This window comes from Salvia hispanica, chromosome 4 (genome assembly GCF_023119035.1).
Source record: "Salvia hispanica cultivar TCC Black 2014 chromosome 4, UniMelb_Shisp_WGS_1.0, whole genome shotgun sequence".
NCBI classification, from domain to species: domain Eukaryota; kingdom Viridiplantae; phylum Streptophyta; class Magnoliopsida; order Lamiales; family Lamiaceae; genus Salvia; species Salvia hispanica.
In genome coordinates, this window is record NC_062968.1 from 49,252,012 (window position 1) to 49,269,882 (window position 17,871).

Sequence of the window (17,871 nt, forward strand, 5' to 3'; positions counted from 1 at the left end):
GTCTCTTTCTTCCTTTTTCAATGTTTCATACTTGAATTTTTGGAGATACATGTATGTATCGTTAGCAATGGGAGCACAAATTAATTATCTTGATAATGTCGTATGATATGTAACAAGATGTTAGTATGAGATGCAGTGGCAATGGCAGAAAAATAGTAGAGTACGTCATAAAATTTTCATTCTTAGAGATTTTGATTTTTTTTCAGAAAAAAAATGATACCTTTGTCGCATTTTTCTATGCCCCTTCCTTCGAACTATATTCTTGCATGCTTCGTAGATAGTTTTATACAGTAACAATTATTTACGTTAATAGTCATAATCAAATATAAAGTATATATAGATATGTATTTACGATTTATAATATATAGAGTCATAGACCTAATAAGCAAAATAATAAAGCAATATGGAACCCTAATGATAGTTCAAAAACTAGCTTTTTGGAACTAATTATGACTCAAAACTACAATCCCACTAAATATATTTGTGGTTAACTTTTAATTGAAGTTGTCCCTAACTATTTCTATTTAATCTCCATAATTGTTGTTTGTGTACGTAATAAAGCATAAATAGAATTAAGTAGTAGTAGAAGTAATAAACTTTGCAATCATTATTGTAATAGGCTAATAGCATAGGCTAATTATTAATAATAAGATGAAAACTACAAACTTTAATAGAATAATGATGGTAAAAGTAAAAACTGTATATATAAATCATTTTTTACGATTATAGTGATTAAAAAGAGTAATTGAGTTTAAGAACAGTGATAGCATAATAGCATATTGACAACAATGCTTATTCAATTTTGATTTAATTAATAGTACGTAATTTTTGTTATCACCATATATTCGGCGCATAGTACATATATTTCAAATCGACACATTTTACATTTAATCGTTACCCCATATATATATATATATATATATGGGCATGTTAGGGTGCCACCACCCTTAAAATAACAACATACTATTATTCCTAACCAATCATTTGTACATGTCGACGAATAATAAGTTGCCACGTGGCAAAAAAAGGACCCCCAAAAAAGACAGCCAACAATTTGCTGGTCTTTATCCAACAATTTTTCTTGTCCAGCAATATCCGACACACTATATAGATTGTTGTGTAGTGTTTGTAATATTGCTGTTTAACGTTTATAATATTGTTGTATAAGTGGTGTTACGGTGTCACTTTAAGAGGGGTTGTCATTTTAACACAAACCAATATATATATATATATATATAGGGATGTGATCAAATGCAAACCATATATTTGATACAAACTCCAAACTTTAATCCTAGCCACTAATTAGTAAAGATCTGTGGTTAATATTGTGTTCAATTTTAATGTCAATAAAAGTATGTAATTTATCAACAGGGGTCAATTTTGTAACTTAATTTTCTAGCGGTTTTTTTGCTCCTAATTTCTCTCCCACCTTCCAAAACTGAAAATAATCACATATTCTTTAGAATCTTAACAAGAAGCGAAAAATTTATTCTGAAGATTGAAATTATTTTTCGTCAGCGTACTCTTGGAGGTTTTTTATCATCCGGCCGAATCTTAAATGCAGCCCAAATCTTGACCCTAGGATTAGATGATCTAATGGTCAATAATTAACCAAAAATACGGAAGGTCATAATTAAGCATTTTTAAGTCATATTATAAGATTTGGGTTTATGTCATGTTAAGATCATTTTAGGTCATGCTTTATTAGCATGACCCAAAAATAAACTAACTATGACCTAAAAATGCCCTACGTATGACCGCGTTCTGCGTTTCTGTATTTAAATCTGGTCTTCATAGATCAAAACCCTATATATATATATATATATGGGTGCGATCATATCATAACTCATATTTATGTGATAACCTAATAACCCTATCATTTTATGGGTCAAAAGTATCATTTTTATTAAAAATGATATTTATACACGATAAAATGATATTTTTTCAGCATGCATAAAATGATACTTTTGACCCATAAGATGATATTCTGTTCCATAAAATGATATTTTTCGTCCATAAAATGAAGGTTATTAAGTTATCACCATAATTATGGGTTATGATATGATCACGTCCATATATATATATATATGCTTAGATCTGTCGCGTGATATTTAATATGCAAGTATCTTTAATTTTCAACACTGTGTCAACCATTGACACTGTGTTGATATTTTCTGATGCTATTATTTTGTAATTTGTTGACATTTATTAATGGTTCAGATCATAGTTTGAAGTTCAATATTTAGAATTTGCATTTGATTACATTCCTATTATATACTACCTCCATTCTATAATAGATGACACACTTTGATAATGAGACCGAATTTTAGGAGATGTTTTTTGTCATTTTGTGTGTTGAATGGAGAGAAAAAATAATACTAATGTGAGAGAGAACTTTTTCCAAAAAAAATATATGATATTTTTTGTGGGATAAACTAAAAAGAAAAGTACATAATTGGACTTTTATACAATTTAGAAAAATATTAGTAGTAGTATTTTCAAATGAAATATATACATATATTTAAGAAAAAGATTGACTTTTTTATTGAATATTGCGTAAGTATTTATAGATCATGCTCAAAAGATTTCATAAATCTTCATTAACATTTCTTTTTATTTCTATAAAATAATATACCATCAATTAATAATAAAATATAATTAGGTTAAATTAATTTTGATTCATACTCATTTAATTTAAGTTACTCAATCATAAACATTCTATTTACGTTATTAGAACGATTGCATTGTAACATTCTATGATTTGACAAAACTCTACAGCATGTGAAGATGCAGAGTAGGTGTGCAGAGTGCAGGTTTGACGATCATCAGACTGAATTGTCCTTCAAGTCATTTGAGCATTTTCGTCCGAAAAATGGCTAAAAGGACCTCGTTTGAGATTATATATTTTGTTAGGCCCCTCTAATGCTATTTTTTTTTATTAAGGTTTACTTGTGCAAGAAATGCAAAAGTTAGAAATATTTGATGCAGTTCACTCTATAATTAATCTATAATTAAAAATGCAGTCATCCATGTACGCGTATTGAATTTTTGGAGGCAAAATGTGCAATTTTAGAGGGAATTTATAGTAGATTTTTTTTTAAGAAAATCAATAATAGAGTAATTTTTATTTATTTTATGATAACTCGAATTCCCCGTCTTAGCAAATAGAGAGTGGGCCTCCTCATTCCATCACACAAGAAATGGACCCCACACCTATATTGTCCTTAAGTTTTTTACACGTACACAATAGAAGACATTGATTTTGGCTTTCCCTAGAGATTTTATGCTAGGGATACTAGTTATTTAATATTTAGTAAAATTCTAATTTGTTCCATAAATTTTAAAATTAAAATATTAAATTATGAAGTTTCAATTTTTCTCAATATTTCATCTATGCACTTATCAACATCTTTTTGTGATGTTAAAAGTGACAATATTTCAATAAAATAAGAAGAGAAATGTGAAAATAAGGAATATAAAAGAAAAAAAATATTTATTTTAATGAAACACATTGTTTTGAATATCATTGAGAGATGACATTTTGTGCATAAATGGTACCATTGAGAAAAACTGAAACTTCATGATTTAATATTCCAATTTCAAGGTTTGTAGGACAGATTAGAATTTGATCAAACTTCATGATCGAAATGGCTATTAACCATTTATACTATATCTTATTGTATTAATTTTTTTCTCATTTCATGTAAATGACATTAATTTTATTAAAATAGTAATTTTATGAAATTAAAATGAATTACATAATTAAATCTTAAAATCACATAATTAAAAACCTAAAATTTGTAATCCAAAAAGAAAACTAAAATAATTAAAAATCAAAATAAAATTTATTAATATTTTGGTAGCCAGGTATATACTATTGATAAGAAAAATAAAACTATTCAAAATAAGATTATTGATGCGAAATTGTACCGAAATTCTCTGAGTATGTATGTGTATAGCTATCATGGAGATTTACCAGAATAAGGGATTAATAACTTTTTGGATCAAAGTTTTATTTTCTTATTTACCTGGTCGCAGTTTTTATGTTGACAAATAGGTAACAATGTATGGGTTGTGATTTGGTTTCTAAATCCAAACATGGTGTATCTAATTGATGTGGAAATTAAATACATAATTCACTATATACTGCCAAAATTTCGAACACAAGTTTATTTGTATGAATAGTATTTTTTTAACGCCTACTTTAATTAGTTTAGAAAGTGATATCTAACGCTCAAGTAATCCTAGTCAATATGAATCGATTCCCAATTCTGAACTCTAATTATTTAAAAATGAAAAATAAAAATGTAATAGATCTAGTAGAAAGACTTTAAATATGTGGACAGTCTTAATCAGGTAACAATTACTAGAGTCTAAGTTAAATATATTGTAATTATAAGCTCTTTTATGAGTGCGCAAAGTGATTTTGTCCACAACAGAAGCCGTCGTCTTGCCGTAATTTTGGATACTAGAAGTAGCATTTTTTAAAGTCGTGGTGTTAGAATTACGTTAGTCGTTTTCCCTTCAATTTAATAATTCTGATTAAGTCATTGTTACGCAAGTTATGACGTATTTATTCGGGTTAAACTTACACCGGGGAATCAATAATTAAATGCTGGGATGAATTTAATCTGGATTTATGGTAAAAAAAATGCAATTTTAATTTTCAATAACCAGTCACACTGGTACTTGCATTAAATTAGTTACTAAATTTTAATCTGTTTTAAATGAATATTAAAATTTATAATCTATACTAGTACTATTTTGTATTTAATTTATATTTTACTAATATTTTTATCATAAATCTCCCTCTATTTTCTACTATTTCCCAACCAACCAATTTTCGGTTCTCTTTTTACATTTTGTTCTGCTTCATATGTTTAGGCCTTGGGGTCGGATGAAGTCCCCATTTTTTTGTTTCCCACAATGATTTCTTTTTGGGATCTAATACCAATCTAATTTCTCATTCCATATAATCTCAAAATCAAACAATTTATAAAAAAGAAAGTGAAACCAAATTAGGGGTTAAGAGTGTCGCAGAATCTTTGACAAGATTTTACCATTTTTTTGGTATAGAATGAAACAAAAAAGAAAAGCTTTAATCATTTTTCTCACTGGTCAAATAATTAAATAAATTTAAACAAATTAAAAACAGTTAAGTGATAATTTAATTGTCATTTATAAATAATTCAAAAATAAATTAAAGTCGTAAAATTATACTTTTAAAGTATAAAAAATTAAATATTCATTTTATACTCCTATAAATTAATAATTAATAACCAATTAGATAAAATAATAATTAACAGAATTAATACTGTCTTCAATACTAACCGTTTTGGCGTTTGGCCCACACTGATGGATCCTTATGCATTGAAATTCATCTCTATTCAAACGTTAAGCCCAAAAATAGATATTCAATTCGATTTAGTATTTTATGTTTTATCGCACTATGGGGCGTTCGGATGTATATTCTAATCAAATTATAATTATTTAATTGATTACTAATTAACTATTCATTAATTATAAATGCGCTCAGCTGCACCAGGGCATCATAGTTTTTTTCCGAATGACGAGATTGATTAAAGGATAAGGATAATGTTACTTATGTTAGGACGGAATAAACAAATTATACTACTAATCTGGAATCATTGATCTACTAGACAGATCTGGGTTCCCTAAATATATTGGGCAATTATATATTGGTTTGGGCCTGACAATGATAGTCACTGGACTTAAAAATCAGATCAAATTTAAATATTTTGGTCTAAGATAACGTAATATCTCAAGAAAACAGATGTACTAGCAACTCAATAAATAACACGACGAGAATTCTATGGCGCGACTTGATAAAAGTAAATCACCGACGTACGAGAAACAATTTAATAAGTATGGGTTGACAAATGTTATGTTTAGAACTCCCTCTGCCGTCGTCACGAGATTTATGAAATTACATTAAAAATAAAAATGAGATAAGTGAAGAAATAATAAAATAGGAAATGAAAAAAAGTAGAGAGATTAAAAGAGAATTAAATATGACGAATAGTAAAGTTAGTGAGAAAAAAAATTGATGTTTTTTACTAAAATAGAAAATGACTCAGCTACATTGGAACAACCGAAAAAGGAATATGACTCAACTATATAAAGACAAAAGGAGTACTTATTTAAGGACATTACTCTAATTATGCGTTATTCAATTCTTTTGTTAACATGCAAATATATTTATGATGACAATTATTTTGTTACTAATTTCTTATTGAGCACAAATGTTAGTTGATAAATGTAAATCACCGACGTACTAGAAATTTCAACAAGAAGTCAACAATAGTTACGCCTTAATTAGAGTTTACTAAAAATAGGTGTTGGATGTTTTTTTTAAAAAAAATAAGAAGATCCAAACAACAAATTCATTGAAGGAAGCTCGGTTTGCAGAAATTCTATCAACAAACTTTTCATTAAAGATGATGTTTCCTCCGAATCCAAACGCAGCTTTTATTGAATGTATGTGACCAACATTTGAAATCTGTTTCATGAAGAAGTTTTGTTTTAATGTTGGAGTAAAAGTGTAAAACAAGTGAAAAATCAGTATGCTGGAAAAGGATAGCACTGTCATTTTCAAACATCCCCAATGCTCTCTCTCTTGACTGTTTTGCTGAAAACCAAGCGCAAATCATTATAATAAAGGCTGCATAATTGAAGGCATGAACTACCAGGAAAATATCTGCTGCATCGGCTAGGGCTCACACTAGAAAGTCCAACAATATTGGAAGAAACAACTCCAGATTCACTTCAAGTTGGTATCCCCTAATTTTCGGCTCTCTTCATTAAATTTCTTAATTGATGCTTTCATTTCCTGTTTCTTTTTGACTTTTCATCAAGGTTATTGATATTGGTTGTCTGAGTAATCGAATCGATGTAGAGCATCGTCTTGCTGTGATGGTATTCTAATAATTTTACAGATTATTATGTTTGCTTCCTTGATTTCCTAAATTAGGATTTAACATCAGATGAACATGGAAAGAGAGGTTTAATAAAGTTACCTAGTCGTTAATTACTATGATCAAGACATCATCGAGTTATCACTTAGCTGGTTAATCAAGATTCTTGTTTCATAGTCATTAATAAGTTGAGCAGTTAATAAATGATTTGATTGCTCAAAGATAAATACACTTGAGCAGCAACAGATTGTGATCTCGAAATGCCTAAGTTAACCATGGCATTGGCATAGTTACTCTCTTCTTGTTGGAGCTAGTGAGTCACCTTTTGATATGTAATTGAATGGATTATGCCTGAATAACATGGTCCTAGATATGTTTTGACAGATATGATTGCTCAGATAGCAGTTGGAGTAGTGGTGGGTTGTATAGGATATGCTTATTTTGCAATACAGCCTCAGCCTCCTAAAATATGTGGCACCCCCGGTGGTCCTCCGGTGACTTCTCCAAGGGTGAAACTTGACGATGGGAGGCATTTGGCATACAAGGAGAGGGGCGTTGCCAAGGAAGAAGCCAAGCACAAGATAATAATTTCCCACGGCTTTGATGATTCTAAAGATTTCAACATAAATCTGTCTGATGTAAGCGAAATCTGTTGATTCTCAAGTTATTCTGGTTTTACTGGAATCACTATGTTGAAACTTTAGCTTCTTTTGTGCATATCATAATCATGAAACATGAGCTTGAGATGAAATGACTGTTCAGTATTCATACTTTAATCTAACCAAGTCCAGTGTCATTAGAGGCACTGATGGAAATTTAGATATAGAGCATTGGTCACATGCTTTCGACTTCGAGGCAAGCAAGAATATTTTTGAACTTCTTACTGTTTCTAAAATTATGTTAACAGATGCCGTGTAATCTAATTTCACATAGTTCCTATGCTTTAGCAGGGGAAAATGATGTGACTTAAGATTAGCTGAAGAACAATGAACTGGCTATTGAACCTAAGGAGTGTTCATGTTTCTATAATTCGTTAGGAAGTTGAAGATAAACACTCAAGGCTCAAGATAAATAACCACTTTGATTGTTCATATTAAGAACATGAAACAAGGAATTTTGAGGTGTCATTATTTATGCATTTCATGTGTATTCATTTTTCAGTACAATTTCTTAATTACCAACTTACTTCAATTTCCCAATTTCTAGGAATTATTGAAGGAGTTAGGTATTTACATCCTGTCATTCGACCGTGCTGGTTATGGTGACAGTACTCCTAACCCTGCAAGGTCAGTGAAAAGTGATGCATTTGATATCCAAGAGTTGGCTGACAAGTTGGGTCTTGGGCCCAAGTTTTATGTTGTTGGCGTGTCGATGGGAGCTTATCCGACTTACGGCTGCCTTAAGTACATCCCGCACAGGTAAACTAATACAGCAATATGATTATCCACAACCTATCTAGCTCATTGCATGTGCAAACATTGATCCTGTGATGTAGCTAAGTTGCATAACTTTTTGTCTTAAATAGATAATGGATGATAATGATGTTAGATTTTAGCATCAGAAATGCGCATTTTACATCTTTATATTATTGAAGGTTATCAGGAGTTGCACTCGTAGTTCCCTTTGTTCATTACTGGTGGAAGGGTGTACCTGCTAAACTATTAAAAGAAGCCTTGGGGAGGCTGCCTGTTCCAGACCAGTGGACATTTCGAGTAGCACATTACGCCCCTTGGCTTTGCAACTGGTGGATGACCCAAAAATGGTTCACAAATTTAAGCATCATGCAAGGGATTCTTGATGTTTTCAGCCGATCCGACCTAGAAATTATCAAGCAGCTTTCTGCAACTCCTAAGGAGGGTCAGGTTAATTTTCCACTCTGAAGCTAAGCACACACAACATTGCCCGTACGTGTACTATGTTGATGTTCTCATACTTTGTTTCATAGTGCATCATAATCATAAACTTTTATGAACAACACTTGCACATATGAAGATATCCAACAACTAGTGTGAGAACTTAATAAGGATTGGTATCTATTTTCAGGAGAAAGTGCGGCAGCAAGGTGTTCATGAATGTTTACACCGCGACTTAATGGTGGGTTTCAGAAACTGGGAATTCGGTCCCATGGATATCAGTGATCCTTTCCCTAATAAGGATGGGTCAGTTCATCTTTGGCAAGGATATGAAGATAAGTACATTCCATACAAGGTGAACCGGTATTTATCAGAACAACTCCCATGGATTAAATATCATGAGGTTCCTGATACTGGCCATCTTTTGCTATACAATGCCACACTCTGTGAAGCCGTTTTTAGGGCCCTTGTGTCATCATAATAATTGACATCCGAAAATGAAGCTCTCTTTTCATTTTGATTTCTGGTTTTCTGTGATTTTGAGCGGCTGGCAACATATACAGTATATTATGATGGCATGTATGTTTAAATATGTAGATACTTTTCGATCAACAAATAATACTCAATACTTATGATACATTACAACTCACAAGAACCAGTTCTTCATTCTAGCATCCTTGATATTGTTTTCTTACTATTGTTTCCTAACATAAGGTTTTATTGGATAATCATGATAAACAATTTCATGTTAAAATTTGAAACTCAAACTCCTACCTTGGCGTTGAAAATTTTATATAAAACTGGCACATTATACTGAACCTCGGTAAATTTTACAAGTATAAGTTGCATGGTTATTTTATAAATCTATAATCGTAATTATAAAATAAGATATCTAATAATATAACCAATAGTTTTAGGTGTTATGTAACTAATTTAACTGTGAGATGAATATAATGCAGGTTTGTATAGTAATTTGTATTATTAATCAAATTATTTTAAATATAAATAAATGAAAAAATAAATAAAGTAAAAAGAAGAAATTAGCAAAACAACCCAATATCCCTTAGAGCACTCCCAATGGGTTGGCGTTAAATCCGGCGAAAAATCGCCGATTATCGCCGGGCGTTGGAGTGAATTCGGCGATAAAACTCCCTTATTATCGCCAACTCCCTTATTATCGCCGATTTATCGCCGAATCATCGCCGCCCACTGTGGGCGCGATTCGGCGATAAATCGGCGATAATTTTTTTTTTTTTAAATCTTTGTTTTTTAAATCTTTGTGTTTATGGTTTTTATTTGTAGTTTTTTTTAAATCTTTGTTTTTTAAATCTTTGTTTTTTATGATTTTTATTTGTAGTTTTTTTTAAATCTTTGTTTTTTTAAATCTTTGTTTTTTATGGTTTTTATTTGTAGTTTTTTTTTCTCGTTGTATTATATTTTCCAATGATTAATACAACGATGAATTGTTCATTATAAATCTATTTATTAAACACATTTGTAGGGAAAATTAAACAATATTAAAAATGATGATGTAAAAATGAAATGTTGAGTTAGGGAGAAATAAGGGAGAAACCAATGGAGCAGTTGGCTAAAAGCTGGCTAAAAACTGGGGATAAATTTTGATGCTGATGTGGCAGGAGTTAGGAAGAAATAAGGGAGTTTTTAGAGAGAGCATCGGGAGTGCTTTAAGCCATATATAAAATTGAGTACAAACGGGTTTTGTATTTTATGAAAGAAAAACAGAGAGAAGTAAAGAGCAGAGGAATAGTTCACAGCAGCAATCGCCGACGCGCCGGTCGCCACCTCCGTCGCCTGAAGCCCTACCCACCCAGCCTTCACCGCCGCCGTCGGCCTCCCTTTATTGTCTCCACGTTTGTATGTTCTTCTGCACTTGTTCGCCTCAAATAAACCAGGACTTCAATTTCATTTTTTTTGTTCTCTTTAGAAATTGATATTAGGGCTCAATTTACTGAATAAGGGAGAACTCGATTTTTTTGCCTCAATTTTCTTTATTGCTTTATTCAGTTGTTGATTAGTTTTTTATGCGAATTGATGGGAGTCTTTCCGGACGCGAAGAAAATTCTCTGCATTGTATTTGTTGTAGTTATTTGCGTCGAAGCTTAGGATTCTTTACCTTCCAAACGCGAATCGAGCGCAAGATCATTTAATGATTGAATTGGCGCTCGAGTGTAACTTTCACGAGCTGAGTTCTAGCCTGCTTGTATTCGGCTCGGCTTCTTTTCGTGTAAAGTCCTGTGTGCAACCCTCGTCTAAGTTGTCTTCCCCCATTTCTCTGCAGGTCTGCTGCTTCTCATTCATCATCAGTATTGGTCAATAAGATTGAAGAAAAATGAGCGCATACAATGCATTTAAAGCAAATGTTCCAGTTGCGTGGAGTCATAATCTGTACATAACACTGGTGAGGGGAATTCCAGGCACGAGGAAGCTCCATCGCCGCACCTTAGAAGCCTTGCGCCTCACCAAATGCAACCGCACCGTTATGCGCTGGAATACCCCCACTGTCCGTGGAATGATCCAACAGGTACTCTCCCTCTCTATTTGTTTGGCCTATGCTAGTTGGTTGGATTAATTCTCTCTTTTTTGCAATGATGATGCTTGCATAATTTATTTATATACATAATTCTGAATACAGGTGAAAAGGTTGGTTGTGGTGGAGACTGAGGAAATGTACAATGCGCGGAAGCAGAAAAACGCTAATCACCAAGCTCTGCGCCCACCCTTGGTTGTAAATCATCAGCCTGCCTCAACTATTGATTCTTCTGCATAGTTTCTGAGATTATTCTCTGGTTAGCTCCTTTTTCTGTGGCTTTATTCAATTAGACCACTTTGATAATGCATTTCTAAGTTGCTGCATAATTTTGTGTTGAATTTTGCAGCACTGTTGTATTGTCTCTTATTTTTCACAAACTTATCATTTTAGGATCAGTAATATGTCTGGAATCTGAATCATGGTAATAATTTCTGTAGGATTTGGCTTGAGCTTCTAAGTTAGTCCACTTTTTGCTTGAGTTTCTGTTGTCAAAAATGTTGGTAGATGCCCCAATAGTGTAGAAGTAGTTGGACCTTAAAGTTAAACATTTTAATTACTACAATCACATGAATTATAATTTTGAATATACATTAGGTATTCAGTCACTTTGAAGCAATTCATTGGCCCAAATAGTCATTAGGGTTGAAATACATGCTTATTTTCTCAAGGCAAATAAAGAAAGTTGTCTCACTTTCACTTATGCTGGGTTTGATATGAAACTAATCTCTACTGTTGCTAGCTTTGGTGATGGTGCACCTCGTCTCACCCTCACCCTCACCGTCACCATAGAAAGATTATTGGTTTGACTGTTTTGGAGGAGGAGAAGTTGAATAATTGATATTCCTTTTGTTAGGTTTAACAAGTGATGCTATTTATATGTCCTTGTTCCATAGTTATTACATCATGTATTGTTGACTGGTGCCTTGTATTCTTATTTCATACTGTATTTCTTTTCCTATAGCCTATAGGTTGTCACAGAATAAGTTATCTCTATGGATGAGGACCAGTGGCACCTCAAATCAATGGTTAAGCACTGAACTGGGAAGACATGCAAAAAATTGTACTCTTTCTACTTCTGAAGCTTTTATATTTGTGGATTGGGACCCTGATGCAGATGTATAGGTTCTGATCAAGGCACATCTACTGCTGGTTGTGAACTTTTTACTTCTGAAGCTTTTTTTGTTAAAAACATCATATACTCGCATATTGATTTAGATGATTTTTCCTTAGATGAAGAAGATATTTTGACAGTTGCAGACTTGCAGTTATGCACTTTTGATTGCTTTTCTTGTTAGATTCCAGTTTCGTTCTTTTTGCTCCCGTTTCTGCTTTTGTTTGGTCACCGAGTGTTGGTTTTCATTATTATTATTTTAAAAGTGAATTTCATTGACTGTGTAGAATGTAGATGCTACTGGGAATGTTCTAAGCTATCACACTTGTGATGGTTAGAGATTAGAATTGATCAGCTGTCTTGATTTAGCACGCTGTTAGTTTGGTGGATGTTCAGAGGTCTGTTGAGATACTATTAGTTTGATTACTCGGAACATAAACTAGAAACTCCTGAAATCGAAGAACCCCTTCAAATTCTGAAGGGAATTTTCTATTGGGTTTGAGGGCAAATTCTTTCGAGTATTTGGTATTTATCTACAGTTTTTTTTTTTTTTTCTTATTTTTCAAATTCTATACATATATACCTCCACACGACCGTAATTTATATCCCCCATTTAAAAATTAGTGCACAAAATGAGAATTTAGTGAAATTTCAGTATATTATTTGCATAGAAAATTGTTAATATGGTCATGTCTCTTGTGGGACGGGTTCATAATGATTTTTGTTCTACCACAAAATTATGTCCAAATCTCCACTGCAATTATGTCGAACATGTTTCTAACATAAAGAAGCAATAGTGTAACATCAACAAACGTACACACATATTGCATGTTACACAATGTTAAAATACATGATGATATATGTTCAGGGATACATTCATATCAAAACCATATCTTTTGTGAAAATATCATATTTTATACTGAGCTGATTAGTGTATATTTTATATATTATAATGTACCATCCCATATAATATAAAATATGCTAATTATGTACATTATTAAAGAGACATTATATCATATTATATTTTATATACATAAAGTGTAACATTACTGGTATGTATAATGTACATTAATGACATTTTACATGTAAGATTGTTTTGACGGTAACACAGCCCATATCACTTTCCCAAAAGTAAACACATTTATTTTCCAAAGTATATTTAATATTAGTAATTAATTTATCCCATTTTAACATTTGATTTTAAAGAGAGCTTAGATGCAGGCTGTGACGAAGAAAATAAATTTATCAATTAGGCCCAATGGGCTAAATTAAGGATCCATTAGGGTTTATCTTCTGTTAGATCTTAGTTTCCTAACACCCTCTCTCACCGTTCTCGCTCACAAACCCCAGCAGTGTTTCTCATCAGGTTTCTCACTGCACTTCTTCTTCTTTCTCTCTCCTCTTGTGCTCCTGTCTGCTTGGTGTGTCTATTCTTTTGGTTAACCATTTAATTTGGTTGTTTTTATCTAACAAGTTTTGTTTTCTCTTGATATGCAGAAATAAGCTGCGATTCACGAAATTTTGAAGGATGAGGTTAGATTAAGCTTCAATTTTTATCAATATTACTCATCTTTTTCTGCACCTAAGTGATTTAGATTATTTTTTCGAGTTTGTTCTGTTATCAATGTCGTTAGCTCCCCTGATTCGCGCCAATTTTTATGCTGCCTTTCGCAATTTTCACTGATATGAACGGAAATATATAACTCGAAATGGTCTTAGGCAAAATTTCATTGTAGACTTGTGAGTTGTGAGCCTATGATCTGTGTTTGCGTACTATACTACTATGTTAGTTTGTTGATGTTCTTCGTTGTAAGTAGGCCGAGAATTTGATCCAATTGTTTTCAGCGAAACTTGTAAACTAGTTTCCAATTGTAGATAATTATCAATGCATTTTTATTTTATAAATTAGTTGAGAAGACGGTTTGTAGATAGCTTTGATGTGTATGCGTGCTTATTGGTTTTTGTCAATTATGGTTTTGCAGTAAGCTTCAGAGTGAAGCATTGAGAGAAGCTATCACTCAGATAGTAACTGATGCCAAGGAGAAAAAGAGAAATTTCACTGAGACAGTTGAGTTACAAATTGGTCTGAAAAACTATGACCCCCAAAAGGATAAGCGATTCAGTGGTTCCGTCAGGCTCCCCCATATTCCCCGCCCCAAAATGAAGATTTGCATGCTTGGTGACGCCCAGCATGTTGAAGAGGTGATTTCCTTTTCATTTATTGAGAAACCTATGAGACCAGAATCATCAGTGTTCTTTTTGTTTTTGTTGTTCGACGTCCACTCCTTAATTCCAGTGTTCTGCATTGGTGGGGGAGGCAGGTTGTCTAGAGTTGAGGAAAAACATTATAATTTACATTTGACCTTTTTATCTGCTTCTTTTCATTCACATAGGAAAGCACTTGAATTCATAACGTGGTTGAGATTGTAATCTGTTTGATCATTGTTGATATTGTTTGCTTGACTCAGCTATGATCTCTCTTAATGATGCGCTCAACCCAACCAGTGAATTGATTTTGCAGTATTTACTTTGGGAATTTGATTTCTGAAGATTTAGATAGTGTCCCGTAGTTTTTTTTTCTTGAAACTGATGAGCAAATATATTTGCAGGCTGAAAAAATTGGTTTGGAGTCCATGGATGTGGAGGCTCTGAAAAAATTGAACAAAAACAAGAAGTTGGTGAAGAAGCTTGCCAAGAGGTATCATGCTTTCTTAGCCTCAGAGGCTGTGATCAAGCAGATTCCTCGTCTTCTGGGACCTGGTCTAAACAAAGCAGGTGATTTTTTGTGTGCTGGGATTGTTATGCACAGCAAGTCCAGTACTCACTTGCCTTGCATCAGGTTGTTTGGGGACATTGATAACTCAAAGATTGTTGAATGCAGGCAAGTTCCCTACTCTTGTGACACACCAAGAGTCTCTTGAGTCCAAGGTGAATGAGACTAAGGCTACTATCAAGTTCCAATTGAAAAAGGTGCTCTGCATGGGTGTAGCTGTTGGGAACTTGGACATGGAAGAAAAGCAACTCTTTCAGAACATTCAAATGAGCGTTAACTTTCTGGTCTCTCTTCTGAAGAAGAACTGGCAAAACGTGAGTGTCTTACAGTTCTTGGGATATGTTGATCTCTACAAACCCTTCTTCATAAGCTAATTTGGGTCGTGTTTTATTGCTAACAGGTGAGGTGTTTGTACTTGAAGAGTACCATGGGCAAGCCACAACGCATCTTTTGAGAGAGTCGTTATCTGTTTGGAGTTATAGGAAGAATCTGCAGCTTGTATGTGCTTTTTTCAACTTATATTCTACATGGGAGTTTGCCTTCGATGGAGGTGGTTTAATTTTATTTATGTTGAGATGCTTTGGCCTATAATGGAATTGCAACATTTTTCGTTTGGTATTTATCATGAGTTCTTTTCCCGAATGCTCTGTTACAGTATGTTTTATTCGGTGCGATGCGATTTCATTTACCATTTTTTTAACTATCGGAATTGCCTAATTTCTGTACTACACAATACTTGACAAAATACTACTATTATTTGAATATTCAGACAGATTGCAATAATATTTTTATTCTAAATAGTATGAATGTAATATTGGTTAGAATGTGTTCCTGTTCTCTTGTTATTAATATTGTTCATGGGTGGTAGTAATAATCAACTTATGACTTCTTACTTGAATTTTACTTATTCGGGCAAAAAATAATAAAAGAATCCGAATGAATCTCCCATTTATAACCCAAGTCTTTTAGTTCCTCCCCAACGTCTAATCTCACTCTGTTCAAAATCCTACTTATTTCGATTTTCATCATTATCCATCTGCCTCCGACACCACCCCTCACACTCCAAGATAAAGTCCTTCACATCTTCTCCCTTCGCACCGAGTTGCCCCAAAGAGCACAAGGAACGCTATCCCCCGCGGTGATTACTGGCGAGAGTGGTAGGTTGTGCTAAATATTTAATAGCAAAATATTGTACTCAATTTGTGTAATCCATACTCACAAAGAAACTGAATTGTACTGAAAAGTCTCTTTTTTTCTTGGTGTTTTGGCTTGTTAGATATGAAAAAGTGAAGCAGCAGACTAATCAGTTGTAACTTGCCATAAACGTTATCCATTATCATCGAGTGAGGAATATCAGATGAGGATTCTCGATTTATTGGCCAATGATTTCACGATTTAAGCTACTGTTGCAACATAAAAATTCAGTTCAATTACTGGACGACTCCTTAGTTAAATGCTTTGGAGGAATGACAATTTTTTGGTAGTTAAGAAAAATTGAAGTTAAGTCGCCATATATAATTTTTTTTGTTACAAAATTGTATAGTAGGAGTAGTAGTTTTTTGAAAATAGATGTCTAAGAGAGCAATTAAACATTTTAAATATGAAAGATACATTATATAACTAACCCTAATTATTATCAGGAACAAATAATCAGACCCAATGCAACACTACTTCATAAATAATTGTGTAAGTAATTTCCCAAATTAGTTGAAGGCGTAACCCAGATTACAAATTTAGAAAGTCCCAAACTATTTCAACTCAATCATTCAAGTCATCTTTAATTCTTTAATTAAATAACGTACTCAAATACATCCATGGGCCGGGGCCCCTTATGATTTATAATTAAATCGAAGATAAATAATAATGTGGGTGGGGCCACAATAAAATAGTAAGGGTAGAGTTGTCTTTTGGTGAAGATAACGTACCATAAAAGTGCGTGACGAGGCCACCGACCTTCGCCAGTCCCGATTAAGATCGGATCGGTTCCCGCTGTACACGTGTAATCTTATTTATTACGTCCATATTCATTTCCATTTTTATACTTTCTTATTTTACATTTTCTTCTTGTTTTCTCCTTTTGTTGGTATATGTGGGATAAAACTTAAGGCTAATTAAATTGGCCGGTGATACTCTAATCGCATTGCTCTCAACCTCATATTATACACCATTGTTAATTAGAAAAATTATTTTCCAGCTTCGAGTTTTCGTTCTCCAATTAATCTATTAATTTGTAAATTATAGTAGTATACAAGAAATATGTTATGAAGCAATAATTATATACAGTTTGGAGTTTGAGTTATCTAATGACATTAATGTGTCTATGAGTTATTTAATCTCTGAAAATATTTTCAGTTTGTACAATAATTGTTTTATTTGAACATACTATTAGTTTTGGTTGTTTTATTCATACTTTCTATCAATTGAAAATAATAGGAGTACTCCATAGTGCAACTTGAGGACATCACATCACAAACAATTCGTAGACCACCCAACATAAACATCTCCCACGTTTATTTTTATTGGTCGATAATGTGAATCTTGTTATACTAGTTGCCAAAGTCCAAAAAATTCATGTATTTTTTGGCACAATTTAAATTTAATTGCAAAACTAAAAAGGATATCATGTTTATACATATATTTACCATGAC

General features: G+C 32.7%; 3 protein-coding genes across 6 annotated transcripts; all 3 read left to right on the forward strand.

Annotated features, from left to right (window-relative positions):
* Positions 1–6,504: 6,504 nt before the first annotated feature.
* LOC125224181 lies at positions 6,505–9,437 on the forward strand. 4 transcript variants are annotated; one of them, XM_048127541.1, is made up of 5 exons: positions 6,505–6,790; positions 7,306–7,573; positions 8,142–8,353; positions 8,530–8,797; positions 8,979–9,437. In XM_048127541.1, the coding sequence occupies exons 2-5, from the start codon at positions 7,322–7,324 to the stop codon at positions 9,267–9,269; spliced, it is 1,023 nt and encodes a 340-aa protein (XP_047983498.1). In that variant the 5' UTR covers positions 6,505–6,790; positions 7,306–7,321; the 3' UTR covers positions 9,270–9,437. The 4 variants fall into 4 exon arrangements, with proteins under 4 accessions (XP_047983498.1, XP_047983496.1, XP_047983499.1 ...); XM_048127539.1 differs by having other exon boundaries at positions 6,506–6,794; XM_048127542.1 differs by having other exon boundaries at positions 6,506–6,790; positions 7,320–7,573.
* Positions 9,438–10,497: 1,060 nt separating this feature from the next.
* LOC125219164 (50S ribosomal protein L30-like) lies at positions 10,498–12,633 on the forward strand. The gene is made up of 4 exons (XM_048121061.1): positions 10,498–10,663; positions 11,088–11,330; positions 11,442–11,595; positions 12,301–12,633. Exons 2-3 carry the CDS (start codon positions 11,139–11,141, stop codon positions 11,574–11,576), a joined length of 327 nt encoding a protein of 108 aa, XP_047977018.1. The 5' UTR covers positions 10,498–10,663; positions 11,088–11,138; the 3' UTR covers positions 11,577–11,595; positions 12,301–12,633.
* Positions 12,634–13,698: 1,065 nt separating this feature from the next.
* Positions 13,699–15,843, forward strand: LOC125224554 (60S ribosomal protein L10a-3). Its single transcript, XM_048127975.1, has 6 exons — positions 13,699–13,816; positions 13,948–13,983; positions 14,433–14,652; positions 15,060–15,225; positions 15,332–15,537; positions 15,624–15,843. The coding sequence occupies exons 2-6, from the start codon at positions 13,979–13,981 to the stop codon at positions 15,675–15,677; spliced, it is 651 nt and encodes a 216-aa protein (XP_047983932.1). The 5' UTR covers positions 13,699–13,816; positions 13,948–13,978; the 3' UTR covers positions 15,678–15,843.
* Positions 15,844–17,871: the final 2,028 nt, after the last annotated feature.